The sequence below is a fragment of the Mercenaria mercenaria genome, chromosome 18, assembly GCF_021730395.1.
Source record: "Mercenaria mercenaria strain notata chromosome 18, MADL_Memer_1, whole genome shotgun sequence".
Taxonomy (NCBI): Eukaryota; Metazoa; Mollusca; class Bivalvia; order Venerida; family Veneridae; genus Mercenaria; species Mercenaria mercenaria.
The window spans coordinates 40086016-40105292 of NC_069378.1; the positions used below are offsets into that span (position 1 = coordinate 40086016).

A 19277-nucleotide genomic window follows, 5' to 3' on the forward strand; every position below is an offset into this window, starting at 1 on the left:
CACCCAAGGATCATTCCTGTGAAGTTTGGTGTAATTCTGCCCAGTAGTTTTCAACGAAGGAGATTTTTTTTAGAAAATGTTTACGGACACACGACGGACAACACACGACTGACGACGGACATTGAGCGGTCACAAAAGCTCACCATGAGCCTTTGGCTCAGGTGAGCTAAAAAGAATGAAAGTGGCTTGAATGTCTACATTGGAGTTGTGTAAGTGAGTGCCATGAGACCCTCTGGCACATCAAACAAAACCTGACTACCCTGTCAATATTTTTATTAACCACACACTTTAAATACACTTGCAAAAGTGTAATTTAAAGTAAAGGTTTCATTAACTTTTTCAACAATCTATATAAATGAAAACATATTTCAAGTAATAACTTACAGTTTTGATCATCTGTTGCTGCTGATCAGCAAGGAATTCTGTTAACTGTCCTCGTGTAGCATTATCCCAGATCAGGTAGGGACTCTCCGTATTACTGTTGAGTATTTTCAGCAACTGTAATCGAATACATAAACAATGGCATTTACTTTTTTCAGCTTTATTTAATAGACATTTTATTCTACATTTTACATAAATAATGGGTATAAAATTAGAAGATGTTTTTACTTTACTCAGTAGCTACTGTATTAGTCGAAGAGAAGAACTGATAATAGATAAGAAATATACTAACTTCAGCTGATTCCTGGTTGGCTAATTTCCGAGACAGATAAGGTGTCAACATGGCTGACAATGATTTCTTCACTGCCGGATTATCAGGCGGATTTTCTTCTTTATCCTGTTGAACATAATATCCTCCAAGCCGGGCACAAGCTCGTATACACAATTTTGCTAACTGATTAGAAATTTCTTGTTTATTCGTTTCATCACTTTTTTCAACTCCTGATTCTTCGAGCGTGTAATCGTAATTGAATAAATAGAGTAACAAATGCCATAATACACCACTTTGAAACAACTGAGACTGGAGGTAAAAGTCAACACAGAATGCACTTATACAGTCCGCTACTACTGTACATAGTTTGGTCAGGTTCTGAAATACAGAGAAATAATTATGTAAGACGCTGTAAGACAATATGTTTTGCTCAACATAAAATTTCATTGCAGCTCATTCAAAGGGAAGTGAATACAAGAATTTTATATTTAAAGATAAAAGTAATGGCGATTATATATTTTTTTACTGATATTAGTATTTGTTCATTGTCACAGTCAAAACCAACAAAAATGAGTCTCCACAAATAACAATAATTTAACAGTTAGTTCCGTCTCCTCAACCTTGCTTACTTTTCATATTTATATTTTTTCCCCACATAGAATTGCAATGGTAATATTACATTTTATTATACATTCAAATACTACTGACAAAAGTGCTCCACCTTTAGTAACTGGGTACAACATGAAGAGTCCACTGAGGTGGGAGATGAGATCATTCCTTAAAGTTATGTTTAATTAAGTTCAAGCTATGTTAGAACTGGTTCTCAACAGAATTTATAGTGAAAGACAACTAGATAATAACTATTAACCTTGTAATACAAAATTCTACATAAATCCCGAATGATGGTAGGTTCCTCCTGTATCCTCTCTCTACATCCTTTGAACTGGGAAGCTACAGAATAGCACCTTGATATGTTGATGCACACCTGTAAATAGGACTTATTATTTTATTAATATTAAATAATAACATTTATTTTGGCGCATCAAGCTTGGTGTGTATCCAAGGTTACCAAATTAAATTTGGTATTTGGATACACTCGGCATTTTCCGTATACAGTAATCATTAGTGTGTGACCACTGGTCAGTCAATAGTCGGCATGTGTACAACCAACAGAAAATGAAATGGTTTCAAAATATATCTGTCAACATCGTTATTTTGCTTCAAGTAGAATGCTTAGCTTGGTCTGGCATTGTTACAAAATGCTGTCAATTATCGTAATAATGGATATTGGCGGCGAAAACCAGGATTTCAAAGGTAATTTTTATCCTCGAAATTTTTGTTTGTTCGCACTCGTGAAATCACAATTGAGTTTATGAAAATGGCATGGCATCTAGCATTAACATTGTTAAGAATATTGCAGCTGTATAAAACATACATTTGAAGTAAAAGTTTGGTGCCACTTGTAACCTAGTAGAAATAATGAATGTTTCGTATTTTCTCGGGAACCAATAATTTCTCGGTGGTCGTATACTCGTAATAAAATTAATTACATTGGTGACACACGTCATTCATTAGAATCATTCTACGTGCAACCAACTACTTAGACAAAATGTATTCTCTTAAATCATAAATGTAAATGTACGTGTCCGAGGAAATTCGCTAAGTTGTCGTTTTAGTCGTGCTGTCCGATTATGTCTATCCGAAAATTTGCTAGTCAGATAAACACGCGAAGTCTCGTTGGTAAATGCCTGTTAGAAAAATATAGATTATTGTTATTATGTGGGATAGGTATGGATTATATCATTAGATAGACATGTTTTCCTATCAGGTCGGGCTATTGTCTATCTAAATTAAATGTTGTATGGATTACAAATTGTTTGTACTCGGAAATTGTTGTTGTTTACTTTACTACATAGGAAAGATAACTACGGTTTCAATACTCATGTTTAGGCCAGGATAGAAGTATTAAAAAACTTGGTTTAATGAACTTACGTAATAGGGTAATTGCCAGGAAAATATATGGATTTAATTTCATTTAAGTAATTGTTAATTTTATACTCGTAGAGTCTGAAAGAATGTTTGTATGGAGATACTGTACATGTATTGTAAAAAGAAACAAAACACTTGTGATCAATGATATTAATGCCGCCTATCACAGTACTCTGTCTGTGGTCAGAATTAAGGCACAACGATCTGAGGTAAATGTCATTATTGAAGTTTTTAATTTGCCATTTGTTTACTGCCTTGCATTTTAATTTAATAGACATCCTGCGTGTCCTTATTAGTCTAAATAATGAGACCTCGGGTAGGTCGATTTTACATTCTGATATTTTACGTTGAATATTTACCAGTCAAAAAAGTAATAATAATATATATATATAACAATATTCAAGGCCTGAGTACAATTACTGGGACTAGCATGTCCTAGGCCTTTAGTAAGATCAGTGATAGAGAATTCTGGGGGAGAATTTAGCTGCTTATACAAATATAATTTCACATGGGGAAAGTTACAAAGACTATATCGTATATAACAACATTATTATCAATTACACAATTTTGTTAACTTATAAATGAGCATAGCATTCCGACACGATTATCCACTACAATAATCTGGCAGATAAGTACTTGCCTTGAAAGAAATCCATGTAATTTTATGGCTGAATAATTTAATTTTGTGTATGTTAATTGAATATATAGATAAATTTTATTTGAGGTCAGTATTTGTACACTTCAGTCGTTTCAATCGGTCTTCATAGGAGGAAGGGATGGTAATTTCGTACAGGCAGTAATTTTGTCGGCAGTTATTAAGCATATTCTCTTAATTAATAAATATTTAGCATGATCACTTGGTTCTAATGTTTCTTTTGTAGATACTTTTACATCTAGCATATAATATTATCTCTGCTAAATTGGATGGCATGGTTTAATCATGCAGTCACCCAGTTCAGTTTCTATTTACTTTGTCATGTTACAAATTAGCTTTAGTATAACTGCACTTCTACACTCTATATAAGCAGGATAACTGAATAATAACAAATTTGCTTATTAAGGAAATACACTCTGCATAACCACATATTGTAAAAAGTCTGTTCAATTTTTATTACAGTGCGAAAATGCTCAACTTCTAACTTATGTATTACAAATTTCTGTATTTAATATGGTACCAACACCAAGTTTTATATTGCAAGACAATGGTACTATTACAGGCAAAATCAATGTGTTTCATGTGCGAACTTTTAAGCCTGATTCACATTTAATGGGATGATTGGGCAAAGAACTGGTCCCTGTGCCTGTGGTCTCATGATCGCAGCTTAAATAATATATAATGTTTTGAAACAGGTAAATTTAAGGGATATGGAGGAAACCGTAAATTCATTAGTCCAATGTTGCAAACATAAAATCCCAAAACATATTATAGTTAAGCAATTAAAAACAATTTTAGCATTTAATATACATACATATTTAGGTTGGCAGTCACAAATAATCTAGCGTACAATAATAAGAAATGTTAGTAACTAAACAAAAGTATTATTCTAAGAGTAAGGTTCGTTATGTGAAAGTTTTAAGTGTGACAATCTTGCGAATTTGCATGACAAACAGTCTGTCTGTTTTTGATATTTTCAATTTGTCTTTTATGCGATGAGTCTATAATTTATAAACAACAAAAAGAAAACAATAACAGCAAAAACAGTAACAAAAATCTTCCATGATTCAGTTTGGTTTAAAAATAAATTGAAAAAATAAAAATAAATAGGGCAATGATTGTAATATAAATTTTGTAGTAGTGACGGGTCGGAGCTTGAATTCCACATTATCGTGTTACAATTGAAACAGAAACTGTTTCACCATTAATGGTAAATATATAAATTGGATGTGATTAAAGGGCTTTAATTAAAAGAAATTATTGAATCATTGCTTTACTTTAATTTTAACTGTTTGTATGAAAAATTTAACTGTATGAAAAAGAAACAATAACACAAAGTTTACATCAGAAATAGAGCGCACGAAATATCATTCAAGGCCTAATTTGTGCATTAGACAATTTATATTTTGTCATTATGTCGGTTAGAACATCCATAAGTATCATTAATAATAATAATAATAATAATAATAATAATAATAAAAAATGGGTATCAGTATGAATACAGTTAGTACAGGATCAAGTAATTGGGCAACATAGCTGACTTTGTCCTGAAGGCAAGAGCCTGATAAAGCAGGATAAAAGATGTCATAGTCATCATCATTAATTTTGAAATAAACAGAAGTTGTCAAAGGCTGCAAGTTTCTAAGACAACTTTGATTAGGTTTGTAGTAAGTCATTAGAATTTTGGGGGAATAAATTTTTCAAATTTATTGTGGCGGAAAATTCTATGACTGGGCGAGCAGGCAGGCGCATGCTCTTGTAAAATATAGGTCAGATTTAATGTTACAATCTTTTGGTGGTTGTATGTTGTTGTTGTTGTGATGTATTCTGCTAGGTCGGTTGACAGTAATCGAACCATTGGTTGCTTGTCTGTTGTTAAAGTGATACTAACAGCTAGCTCTGTTAACACTTTAGTGTGTTAACCGCTAGGTCAGTTAAATTGTGTTAACCGCTAGGTCGGTTAAAGTGTGTTAACCGCTAGGTCGGTTAAAGTGTGTTAACCGCTAGGTCGGTTTAAAGTGTGTTAACCGCTAGGTCGGTTTAAAGTGTCAACCGCTAGGTCGGTTTAAAGTGTGTTAACCGCTAGGTCGGTTAAACTGTGTTAACCGCTAGGTCGGTTATAGTGTGTTAACAGCTGTGTCGATTTAAAGTGTGTTACCGCTATGTCGGTTAACGGATAGGTCAGTTTACAGTGTGAACTAGGTTTTGCCCATTACTACGTAGCGTAATTCCTAGTTTCACAAGTCCGCAGTTGCTATTTTAATCAATTTATTGAAAACATGCGCTTGCTTGCTCGTCAGTCAGTGGGCCTGATATCATGCGGCCTTTTCTGCCACTTATTAATATGATTGATATACAATTTTGTTCAGTACCCTTTGGTGTAACTTGTTTGTATGTTGAAGTGTTGACCTGGAATAAAGTATTATCGCTTACATAATGTTGCTAGTTATTTCCTTGAGAAGTCCTAAAATAAGACTTATTATTTTATTAATATTAAATAATAACATTTATTTTGGCGCATCAAGCTTGGTGTGTATCCAAGGTTACCAAATTAAATTTGGTATTTGGATACACTCGGCATTTTCCGTATACAGTAATCATTAGTGTGTGACCACTGGTCAGTCAATAGTCGGCATGTGTACAACCAACAGAAAATGAAATGGTTTCAAAATCCCACCCGCCACTCCCATTTAGGTGCCATGCCATTTACTTGTCATATTGTTAGTGGTACATGTCAGTGAATATCTAGTAGGTCACCATTTGCAACCTATAATATTATATATATATAAAAAAAGATGCAAAATTGATCTGTTTTAAATGGTTCGGGATTGCAGGTGTTTGGCAGTTACATGTCTCTGTATAGTATGGAGCATAGTTTAAATTATTCGAGATCAGTTTAACAAGTTTGTTTTTAGTAGAGTAGCTGGTACATGTATGGTGACATATTTTGTTATTTACAATGTTTAATATCCATGTATTTTGCAGTATACTGCCGGTGGAGTTTTATATATTTTCAGGCTGTTTATGCAGTAAGGAAGGAAAGTTGTGAACAGTCAGTAAATAAAAATGGACAATATACCACCCACAAATGGTATACCAAGCACAAAGGGAAGGAGTACAAACAATATTTAAAACCATTACGTGATGCCTGTTTAACACGGATATACATACAAGCTAAATTACTAAGCTAGTCAAGTGGATTGTATAAATCAAATTTATCCAAAGCCTCTGGGAATGTGGAATAGAAACTTGAAAGCAACAAGTTTAGAAACTAGAATGACTTTAATTAACAACAGCTACAAATGTCACAATAATTGTTTTAACATGAACTTTCCATTTGATCCATCACAATTTCACAAAGCAGGAAAATTCACAAACGCTGGAATCCTAAAACTTATATACAAATTAGACACACCTTGTCTATTGGGACAGGCCTTGTCACAAACAAACAGTAATTGCCTGTAACAAAACTAGGAGACATACAAAAGGAATTGTTCAAGAAATATCAGCTGCAGTGGCACTTACCAGGACATTAGCTTAGTATGTCATGACAGGACAGTGAGTAAGATGACAATATTACAATAGCAAGAGGAGAAATATAAATATACTCTCTTATAGTAATATGTATTACTTATTGTTTGCAAAAGTGTTTTAATAACTTGTAACACTAACATGTGTAACAGAAAACACTAATATAAGTAATATAAGTAATTAAGCCGAGACTGGAAAGATGTTTGTTCAAATGTAGTTTTATCAATAGACTTACGCAAATGGAAACCAAGAAGCGTCAGCTCCTTAATATCGAAGAACAATTAATCAAGGGATGTCTCAGTAATGGTCTTCACATAAACATAAAATACTTTTTCAGCAGTGACAATATTATTCCATGCTTCATTTCGGGGATGTTCAGTTGCAATTATACTGATTATATTGTGTGAATTAGCTATATTTGTTTTTACATGTTGAAAGTTGCATAAATAGTGCAATGAACTTTGGGCAGTATGAACTTTGAGTAATCAATGTTTCCTAAATTCAACTGATGTACTTTTATATGTTATATAAATTGCATAGTCAGCCAGGTCATGTAATCCAACGCTTTCCCGTACTTTTCTCTCAAAGAGTTTTTAGGGTTTTGGTGCGCGGATTACAAATAAAACTTGTACATGATTTTATTTTGCTTAATCTCTGTTCATTGCACTATTTACTGTTTATGCCATGAAGAACTAACTTGTTCATAATAAGTTATTCTGATTCATGTCATTCACATTACCGTCTATGTTACATATTTTGGATGGACTTTTGCATATTTATGTTTTAGGACCATGTTAGATTGGCTGTAGCCAAATATGCTATTCTTCTTTATAAAAAAAAAAAAAAAAGTTACTGATTTGAATATGAAATCATTCTGATATTTATCCTTTTCCTGGAAAAATGTTTTACGAAGTTTCAGTTCTATATATAATTGGAAACATTATTTCTTATGATTCTGTTGTTACCTCTGAATGTATTGAGTAGAAAATGAAAAGATAAATGCAATGATTTAACTTTTAAGATTAAGTAAACTATTATATACATTAATTTAGGATTCTGTCGCACTGATAAGGATCTCCAACTGACATAGAGTAAGCATGTGTATTTACCATCAGTTATCCAATTCAAGCCTAATTTCATCTCATTGATACGTTGAATCTTGTAGATTTTAACTTTAGTATACTACGGGTGACTACGGTCGCAATGCTCCTTGTCCTTGGTAACTTGGTGGCTGTGGTCACAATGCTCCTTAAGTAGTTTAAGTTTTGGCGTCTACATGTACATGCTAAATTTGCCAGGAGTTATTTACCTAAATCAAACATTTGAGTGGATAAGGCAGTTTTTGCAGTGATAATTGAGATCTTGTAGATTTCAACTTGCTGTACTATGGGTGACTATGGTCACAATGCTCCTTACGTATTTTGGGTTGTCGTCTGCACCCATAAATTATCCTAACTGCTTTTGCCTAAATCCGATTAACATTTTTGTTAATAATGTGTATGTTATTGTCATAATACAACTAAACGGGGATAATTTTACAACACACGGGTTAGTTTCATAGCAGGAGAGATGTATGCTACTATGGCAGTTTTAAGTGTGACAACTTTTTCTACGGTTGTATGTTGTTGTGATGTATTCTGCTAGGTCGGTTGACAGTATATCGAACCATTGGTTGCTTGTCTGTTGTTAAAGTGATACTAACAGCTAGCTCTGTTAACACTTTAGTGTGTTAACCGCTAGGTCAGTTAAATTGTGTTAACCGCTAGGTCGGTTAAAGTGTGTTAACCGCTAGGTCGGTTAAAGTGTGTTAACCGCTAGGTCGGTTTAAAGTGTGTTAACCGCTAGGTCGGTTTAAAGTGTTAACCGCTAGGTCGGTTTAAAGTGTGTTAACCGCTAGGTCGGTTAAACTGTGTTAACCGCTAGGTCGGTTATAGTGTGTTAACAGCTGTGTCGATTTAAAGTGTGTTACCGCTATGTCGGTTAACGGATAGGTCAGTTTACAGTGTGAACTAGGTTTTGCCCATTACTACGTAGCGTAATTCCTAGTTTCACAAGTCCGCAGTTGCTATTTTAATCAATTTATTGAAAACATGCGCTTGCTTGCTCGTCAGTCAGTGGGCCTGATATCATGCGGCCTTTTCTGCCACTTATTAATATGATTGATATACAATTTTGTTCAGTACCCTTTGGTGTAACTTGTTTGTATGTTGAAGTGTTGACCTGGAATAAAGTATTATCGCTTACATAATGTTGCTAGTTATTTCCTTGAGAAGTCCTAAAATAATAACAAAACTGTATGAATATCTGATTTCACAAAAACATTCCTTAAGTCATAACTTAGCATAACTAAAAAGATTATTTTAAAAATCTCTGTATAAACCTATACCCAGACATAAAGGTCTAATGTTTCGATAATAAAATGTATGAACTTTGTTCTCTTCTAATGCCAAAAACATATCTCTGTTCAGACTTCTAATTATTGCCTGTTTCCAACTGGGCTTTTCCTTGAGACCCATCATAATAATGAACAAAATTTTCAGTTTAAAACTGAATCTCTTCAGTTTTTTGTTGTGTTAAACACAGGTTAAATGATTTGAAACCATCACGGTTTAATCTCTAAAAATAATCTGTGAGTGCTGAGCTTAGCTTCCTCTTAAATAACAAAAAGAATTTTCAAAAAAAATTTCATGCATACTTCTCAAAACAAACTAGAAATGTGTCCATGGGACACAGATGCCCCCACCAACTCCTACAATACTGAATGAATTCCGACGCGAAACCACAGGTGCACAACTGCACATGCTGACCAACATTCCTGTAAACTTTGGTGACTCTAGGTCAAATACTTTTGGAGCTACGCGCGACACAACATTAAAATGACACAACATTAAAATGACCAATTTTTAACTAAGTCAGGCGCCATAACTCCTACATGACTGAATGAATCCGGACACAAAACCCCAGGTGCACAACTGCACATGCTGACCAACATTCCTGTAAACTTTGGTGACTCTAGGTCAAATACTTTTGGAGCTATGCGCGACACAAGATTAAAATGACCAATTTTTAACTAAGTCAGGGGCCATAACTCCTACACAACTGAATGAATCTGGACGCAAAACCTCAGGTGCACAAATGCACATGCTGACCAACATTCCTGTAAACTTTGGTGACTCTAGGTCAAATACTTTTGGAGCTACGCGCAACACAACATTAAAATGAACAATTTTTAACTAAGTCAGGGGCCATAACTCCTACACGACTGAATGAATCCGGACGCAAAACCCCAGGTGCACAACTACACATGCTGACCAACATTCCTGTAAAGTTTTGTGACTTTACATCGAATACTTTTGGAGCTAGGTGCGACACATTCTCGGAAGGACGGACGGACGGACAAGGTCTATATGCTCCCCGTCCACCCCCAAAGTGGGGTCATAAAAATATGCCCATATTGGTGAAATGTTTTGAGGACATTCTTATTCTGATATATTAGATAGGAGAGTAATATTCAAAGTGCTGTACACTGAGTGACATCACCAAGATATTTTCTAAAGCTGAAAATAAAGAACAAGAGGGCCATGAAGGCCTTGTATCGCTCACCTGACCTACTGACCTAAAGATCATCAAGATCAACATTGTGACCAAGTTTCATTAAGGTATGGTCATAAATGTGGCCTCTAGAGTGTTATCTAGCTTTTCCTTTGACCTGGTGACCTAGTTTTTGACCCTACATGACCCAGATTCACAAAGGACCTTGAGATCATCAAGATTAACATTCTGACCAAGTTTCATGAAGTTAAAGTCATAAATGTGATCTCTACAGTGTTAACAAGCTTTTCCTTTGATTTGACCTGGTGACCTAGTTTTTGACCCCAGATAACCCAATATCGAATTCGTCCAAGATTTTACTGAGGGTAACATTCTGACCAAGTTTCATTACGATTGGGCCAAAATTGTGACCTCGAGTGTTTACAAGCTTTTCCTTTGATCTGACCTGGTGACCTAGTTTTTGACCCAAGATGACCCAATATCGAACTCGTCCAAGATTTTTTTGAGGGTAACTTTCTGACCAAGTTTCATTAAGATTGGGCCAAATTTGTGACCTCTAGAGTGTTAACAACCTTTTCCTTTGATTTGACCTGGTGACCTAGTTTCTGACCCCAGATGACCCAATATCGAACTCGTCAAAGATTTTATTAAGGGTAACATTCTGACCAAGTTTCATTAAGATTGGGCCAAAATTGTGACCTCTAGAGTGTTAACAAGCTTTTCCTTTGATTTGACCTGGTGACCTAGTTTCTGACCCCAGATGACCCGTCAAAATTGTGACCTCTAGGGTGTTAACAGTCAAATTGTTGACGACGGATGGATGACGAACGATGGACACAGGGCGATCACAAAAGCTCACCTTGAGCACTTCGTGCTCAGATGAGCTAAAAACTTAATCAATATTATGTTATATATGCTTTCCTTTATGACTAGGGCACATTGGTTGATATACTTCTACTGTGCATTTGCTCTGCCCCTTTTCATTCTCAACCAAGTGTTAACAGAATACTGCCAATAACTTTGGTCAGCTTTGCTAAACAAGGCAAAGTGTGGTTTTTAGCTTGATCTCCATCAAAAATTACCAGCAGGTTTCAGGTAAGAAATGAATCTTGGTTATAATATTTAGTCCAAAATGTTCAGTTTTGTATATACCATGGACTTCCGCAAACCTTAGTTGATTAAGGTAACCTTGTACAATAAATGACCTTACCTGGACAGCAAGATCTTCTGGTTTACTGGAAGCACCTAGAACATTTACACATCTTGTAAATGCTTCTTGCAAAACCTGAAAATATATTTCAAACTTTTAATAAACATTGTAAATACATACACATTATTGAAATACAAAGGCATAAAGAGACTTAATGACATATATGTCTGTGCAAAACTGATGTATTTGTTTTTGTTGGTTTTAACATCACACCAACACTATTATAGGTCATATGGTGATTTTCAAGATTTTCATGGTCTAGAAAAAACCCAGGTGCCCTTCCAGCCCCTTTTCAGGCATATGCTGGCATCATTGACCTTTCTTAAGTCAGCTGGATGTCTGACTTCCTCACATGAAGAATTCTACTCCCTAAGCAAGGTTTTGAACCAGCATCACTGAGGGGCAAGTGATTTTATCATGTCTACACAAAGGCCCCAAAAAAAACAAATATAGCAAGGCCAATTTTTTTAAAATCCTAAATCATGCGGTGTCCTTTACCTATCATTTAAACTCTTAACATTTCTCTGTACAAGACTGCCTACCTATTTTGTTATATGTCTACACAATATCATTTAAATAAAGACCTTTTTTTCATAAATTCTAAAGGTAATATTTTTCTCAATTGGTGGGATATTTCACACTGGTTTCCAAGTCAAAATAACAAAATATCTAATGTCAGCAACATATTTTAATATCTACAGTTCATAAAATAATATCTATCTTTCTACTTACCTGTATACCACCCTTTCTACATACAGTGCAACCTCTCAAGTGAACACCACTAACAGCAATGTGAACTGTGATTGTTATACAGAGGTTGTTGCTCTGGAGAAGTCAGTTTACTATTTGTCTTTAAAGGGATATACTCACTAATCAGAGGTGCACTGCAGTTAATTGTACAGAATGAATGTTTATTTGCTGCTACTAACTTTATACCTTTCTCTCTCTAAAGAACCTGAAGGCACTGCAGTTTATGGTATGGAATGCTTATTGACCAGCTAATGCTAAATCACCTGTATACCACTACCTCTGTGTAGTTCCACAGCTTCGTGGGTACTGCAGTTCACTGTATGGACTGCCAGTTCACTGGCTGCTAATAACTTACCTGTATACCACTATCTCTGTGTTGTTCCTCAGCACTGAGGGCACTACAGTACACTCTCTGCCGCTAAAGGACAAAGTTCACTTAAGCCTTATCTCTCTGCATAGTTGCTCCGCATTGGGGGCACTACAGTCAACTCCCTGTAGCTTACTTACCTCTATACCACTTCTCTGCATAGTTCCTCAGCATTGAGGGCACTACAGTCCACACCCTGTCGGTAACTCACCTCTATACCATTTCTCTGCACAGTTCCTCAGCACTGAGGACACTACAATTCACTGCACTGCTAACTTAGCTGTACACCACTCTCTCTACAATCATGAGGGCACTACAGTTCACTGTATGGAATGCCAGCTCACTGGCTGCTGCTAACTTACCTGTATACCACTCTCTCTGTGTAGTTCCTCAGCACTGAGGGCACTACAGTTCACTGTATGGAATGCCAGAATGCCAGTTCACTGGCTGCTACTAACTTACCTGTATACCACTTTCTCTGCGTAGTTCCTCAGCATTGAGGGCACTACAGTTCACTGTATGGAATGCCAGTTCACTAGCTGCTGCTAACAACGGAGCCGACTTTGAGAACAACTGATCATCATTGGTCTCCATTTTGATAGTTTTGATCAACATTGGGTATCCCGCATACTTGTATGGATGTAACTCTGAAATATACCAATAACTTAGGCTGACCGATATGAACAAAATTAATATGGTAAGCTTCAACCTTTACCTTAAATTTTCTGTTCTTATCTGTGCAACAAGAACTGCCTAACTTGAAGATTTATCACAGGAAGAACCAAGGTTTGAATCCATACAACAGTGGAATATCTCAACAACAAAGGTTTGTATAACTGCACTACAAGTGCAATATACTTAACCACATGTAAAAAATGCAGCATACAATACGTGGGGCAAACTGGAAACATGATATGTGAATGTTTTTACAGCCATATCTTAGACATAAGACCAGGAAGCAAAGTCAAACCAGTTTCCCGCCACTTTACGAAAGACAACCAAGGACCTAAATGATGTTGTCGTCACAGTACTGTTAACAACGCAAAACATCAGTATCAGTCTTAGGACAGAAGAAACAACAATAGCAAAATTGAAAACCAGAGCACCCGCAGGATTAAACTTAAAGGCAACTGTAAAAGACATTTCAAAACACATGAGAAGTTCTGTATTAGATATGTTAGCATCATTTGTAACGTATCATTCAGCAGGAGCATCTGAAAATATATTCCACAGCAAAACACTACACATCACTAAAACAATTCAAAACCAGATTTGAGGACAACAAGAAAAACCAACAATCGAACCAGTACAAGCATGGAAACCAACATTTGAGGCCGTGCCAAAAATTTGCATAGTCCCAGGGACAAAACCATGGTTACACACACCAAAGGCCTTTAAAGTGTTTCTCATGGTGCTCTGGTTTCTACAGTCATTAAGTACATTTATTTACGGTTCGGTTTTGATTATTTTTTAACATAAGCATATTTGTGTTTAATCATGTGTTCTTTTGGTTACTAAATAGCTTGTGTAAGGGGTTCACCTAGTGGGAAGTAATTTTATTTATACTATATTGTGTTATTTCCTGACTCATAAATTCTACTTATATCATTGTTTGATAACTGGTCACAAGCAGGTCCAAAGAAAGTGATATTCATTGCAAAATGCCATATTCTTGTAAATAAACTTGAACAATCAACTAATAATTCTTCAAAACAAACTCCTGGCTATACATGATACAGATATGTCAAACACCAGCCAATAAGAACTAGTTTCCATAAATGTGTAATCCAATCAGCTGCCTTGTTACATTTCAATAAAATTATGTATATTTACTGCATGTCAACATATTCACTTATGAACAATGTAACTGAGATATTAACTATACTGCTCTTTTTTAAGTGTACTCATAGAATACAAACACATATTGTATGATAATATCAGTGAATATCCATATCTATGGACCTGACAAAGGTTATATTCACCTCAACCTATTGGCCTTGATGAATATCACCTTGGTCAGGTTATTGACCACATTGAAATACATTGTCAAAATTATACAGGTGGTCCAAATCTATTTGCTGTAGCTTTAGAGACAAGAAAGTAGGTCAGCAGGACACGATAAAGACTATTCAAGATGGGTTATAAGATTCTTTCACTGGTTATAGGTGCAGATGGGAATTTCCGGCCTCGAGGATAACTGTTTAGACGGTAACGAGGTTCCTACTGAGTTACCGCCTAAACAGTTACCCGAGAGCCGGATATTCCCAACTGCACCTATAACCAGTGACAGAATCTTTTTCTTGCATACCGATATCAAGATATAATAATAAAAATAAAATCAGTCGAACGGCTTTCTTTTTAGAACTATTTCTTATAGCAGCGTATTTAAACAAAGCGCGGGAAATCAACGTCCGTAAACAGGAAAGACATCATGACGTTTCAAAGACAAATAACAATGTTTAGTTCCGGTTTTGTTTTATCAGTTCTAACGTAACGTTATGAATTTTTGATAAAATAACGTGTTTTGAATCGAGAAATATACTATCAGGAACAAAGAGGAACTGTCAAAGTATTGGATTTTCATTCCGTTTTCCGAAATAAAATATAAATAACTACATAAATCTTCTACATATGTGTAGTTCGTAATACGTCATTTAAAGCACGAGAGTCATCTTACACCCCGGGGTGTAAGATGGATTTTTCCAGCACCGGTAAAAATACCGGAAATCCCTGTCTGGTATGCAAGAAATTGAAATCTGTATCAAAAATTATACAAATTTCTATCCTGTAACTTTAACGAGAAATTTTTTAAAGGTTTTTCCCTATACAACTCTATTTAAACCATGTGTGTACAAGATTCCTTATAATATATAAGTCCATATAAACCATGTGATCCCCAGGGCTGGGCCATATCTGACCCTAGGGGGATAATTTGCACAATCTTGGTAGAGGACCATAAGATAATGTTACGTACAAAATATCAACGCCCTAGGTCCTGTGGTTTTGGACAAGTAAGATTTTCAAAGTTTTTCCTATTCTTTGTAGTTCCATCAAAATTGGCCTGGTGATTTAGGAGGAGATGTTGTTTAAAGGAAAGTGTGGACGGCCTGACGCCGTACAGTGAGCAATCACAATAGCTAACCTTGAGCTAAACAAGAGTGGCAGACTGTCACAAAATATGCCTGTCATCGAATCTGGCCTAATTCAAGGACCATAATCCAAGAGCCTAGGGCAATTTGGCTGGTTATCGAACTTTGGTGAAGATCGGATGAAAACCGTTCGACTTAGAGAGCAGACAAGGCTAAATTCACAGATTTTCGAGTACTGTGAAATCATAAATATTAGTGGGGGACTAATTTTCGTGGATTTCGTGGTTGAGTCAATCCACGAAATTTAATCCCAATGAACAAGTAAAATTCTCATTCATTTTATGTTCAAAAGTTAAAACCCACAAATTCATATCCCCACTAATTTCGCGTTTTGACCAAAACCACAAAATTTTATGCCCACGAAATTAAATGATTTTACAGTAATTCAAGGGCCATAATCCAAGAGTGCCTAAGGCGATATTGCTGGTTATCAGACTTGGCCAAGATATTATGCCCACAAACATTGCTACTAAGTTTGGTGAAAATTGGATGAAAACTGTTTGACTTAACGGGCAGACAAGGCCAAATTTGCAGATTTTTGAGTAATTCAAGGGCCATAACTCAAGAGTGCCTGGGGAGATTTTGCTGGTTATCGAACTTGGCCGAGGTATTATGCCTACAAACATTGTCACAAAGTTAGGTGAAGATCGGATGAAAACTGTTTGACTTAAGAGGGCGGACAGTAAGTCAAGGGCCATAACTCAAGAGTGCCTGGAGCGATTTTGCTGGTCATCGAACTTGGCCGAGATATTATGCCTAAAAACATTGTCACCAAGTTTGGTGAAGGTCAGGTGAAAACTGTTTGACTTACAGAGCGGACATGCTTTTGGACGCCAACCGCAGGCCCGCCACAGGTGTTCACATAATACGCCCGCTCTTCCAGAGACGGGTGTATAGAAATAAAGTGAAGATATGTCAATAAGGTTGAATTGTCTTGTCCTTGCATCCAATCCTGGGGTTCCATACACTGATGACCCAATATTAAAACAGACCTTGCAACTAAAATTTTAAAAGATAAATATTCTCTGGTGAAATCAGTAAAAAAAACTTGTCATGGAATTAGAAAATTGCAATAAGTGGTTTACTGATAATAAACTCTCTCTACATTTAGGGAAAATAGAATGTATTCTCTTTGGGAGTAAGAGAAACTTAAAACACGTAGAGAAATTCTTTATCAAGTGTGGTAATAAAATAATTAAGTCACAGATTTCTGTGAAGTATTTAGCTCATGTTTTAGACAATACTCTGTCTGGTTGTACATGTGCAAATGATATTATTAAGAAAGTAAATTCAAGACTTAAGTCCTTATACAAACAAAATAATGTCTTAGATTTTATAATAACATGAGGCAAACTGTGTAATTCTCTTATACAATGCTTACTATGCCTGATCTGCATGGTATAATGGTAACCTTTAAAACTAGAGCTGCTTTTGAGAAAAGCGCATGTCTCCCACAACTGCCTTATCAGACTTTCAGTGCTTTGATTATAAAAAAACAAGTTTCAAGGGCCATAATTCTGAAGTACCTGGGCAGATCTGGCTAGATATCGAACTTGGCAGAGGTCTTATGGTTAAACACATTTTGTTCAAGTCATGGGCATAAGGTATACTATTGTAAATGTCCAAACTATTGTGACCATTTCACTATGAAATCAGACATGCATACATACAGAACAAGGAAAAATAGTTTTAATTTTTATGTTCCATATGTAAATTCGGTAACAGCAGATACTTTATATTATAACAGTGTTTTAGTATGGAATTCACTTCCTGGGAGAATACAATCTATTTAGAGGACATCACAGTTTTAAAAAGGAAGTGAAAAGACACTTGCTTAGTAAATACTGATATAAGCATTGTTGTAACCGTATGAAATGTTTTAGTTTTAAGTAATTCAGTCTAACCTGTCTTAAGCAGCCAGCCAGGGGAAACAGACAATTTGGCTGCTTAAGCCAGGTGACCATTAATCCAAGAGGCAGCCACTAAGTGGGATTTGGGATCAAACTGTATGGCTTATAAATTGTACAGTATAGAAATTTAATGTTAAATACAAATAAGTCTATACAACTGGATATCATCAACATCATTATCATAACTTGTGTTACTTGTCTAATAATGTGACATAAAACGAATGTTACTTTCACTTTCAAATTTCTGATGGGTGTTCACCTGTTTCTTTTTAGTTTTAATCTTATCATTTATCAGGATACATTGCAATGATCTTCTTGGCAATCAACAACTGCGGTGTGTGTTTCACAACAAAAATTGTCATTTTCTTTGGCTCGCAAAAACTGATTCACTATGTGGGAAAGAGTGATTTCCCTTGCCACCGTTTGGTATGCTTTGCACATGTACGTGAGTTGTAATAAGTCTGAGATTCTGACACTATATTCGCTCTTAGTCGTTTCTGACCAAGTTGACAATAAATGCTTGCATTTTGTGCAAAATTAAATGCATACCTGTCATTGAAACGCAAAGAGTGGAGAAAGTGATATTTTATACAAGTCTTTAATTAACTCGAATAACTCAATTATAATAACAAAATTTCAGTTTGCATACTCTACAATACTACGTGTGAAGCCGATTTCGAACCTTTTCTACAAAGTTTAAATCGACAATAGAACATACGTAATAAATTGATCATTTAACATGAATTAGTAATTGACTGCTTCAACGACCGCTAAATGGGCATGTTTTTGAATGTGTAAACAAGCTTTTCATAGGTCAAAAATTGTGGTAAAATCAGCGAAACTTGGCATATCACGTTTTTCTCAAATCGGGTATCTTCTGCAATTTTCGCCTAAAACTTTAAAAATCATTTAAACATTGTTTTATATAAATTGTGTTCATGAATGTTTAAATATGTATATGGGTATGTTTTAAACTTCTAAAATGCATTTACTTTGTACAATAAGAAATAACAAGTCAGTATCATTTTGATCTTTCTTTGCAAAAATAATGTCTGAAAATAAAAGCCTGGATAAAGTGTTCACCTGTCTGTAGTGGTCACTTTCAGTCAGTGTCCATTAGATGTTGCTATAAACAGATTAGACAGTAGTTTGAAAATATTGCTTTGAAGTAAACTAATAGACAATAGCAATGGAATGTATTGATCAAAAAGATCCTCGCCATTTCACAGGTCAAAAAAGTATATTTGCACCAATATCTTTAAAAGGGAATGCTTATTTTAAGACAAACATGTACTGTAAATGCATATCATTTTATGGGCATGTGATTTTGTGTTTTTAGCCAAAATGCCATATTTCTGTCCCATAGGAATGTTAATGATTTCACAGTATCAGCTTAATAAATGTGTATGAAGTTTCATATTAATCCATTTAAAAGTTTGTGTCACAAATTTTTTGGCAAAAGATCAACCAGGATGGCCCTTACATACACTATTCACCTATAAACTTTGTTTG

The 19277-nt window shown here is 35.3% G+C and overlaps 1 protein-coding gene and 1 long non-coding RNA gene across 3 annotated transcripts in view; one reads left to right on the forward strand and one right to left on the reverse strand.

Moving 5' to 3' along the window:
- LOC123538136 (dnaJ homolog subfamily C member 13-like) overlaps positions 1-19277 on the reverse strand; it is a 113755-nt gene that overhangs the window by 30310 nt on the left and 64168 nt on the right. For both annotated transcript variants that reach the window (XM_053530488.1, XM_053530487.1), the window contains exons 36-40: positions 13169-13353; positions 11590-11664; positions 1521-1637; positions 674-1030; positions 385-498 (exon numbers count right to left, since the gene is read on the reverse strand). In XM_053530488.1, coding sequence (XP_053386463.1) covers positions 385-498; positions 674-1030; positions 1521-1637; positions 11590-11664; positions 13169-13353 — 848 coding nt within the window. The remainder of the gene's footprint in view (positions 1-384; positions 499-673; positions 1031-1520; positions 1638-11589; positions 11665-13168; positions 13354-19277) is intronic.
- Positions 1656-7874, forward strand: LOC128550758 (uncharacterized). The gene is made up of 2 exons (XR_008368424.1): positions 1656-5303; positions 5409-7874. It is a non-coding gene; the product is annotated as an uncharacterized LOC128550758 (long non-coding RNA).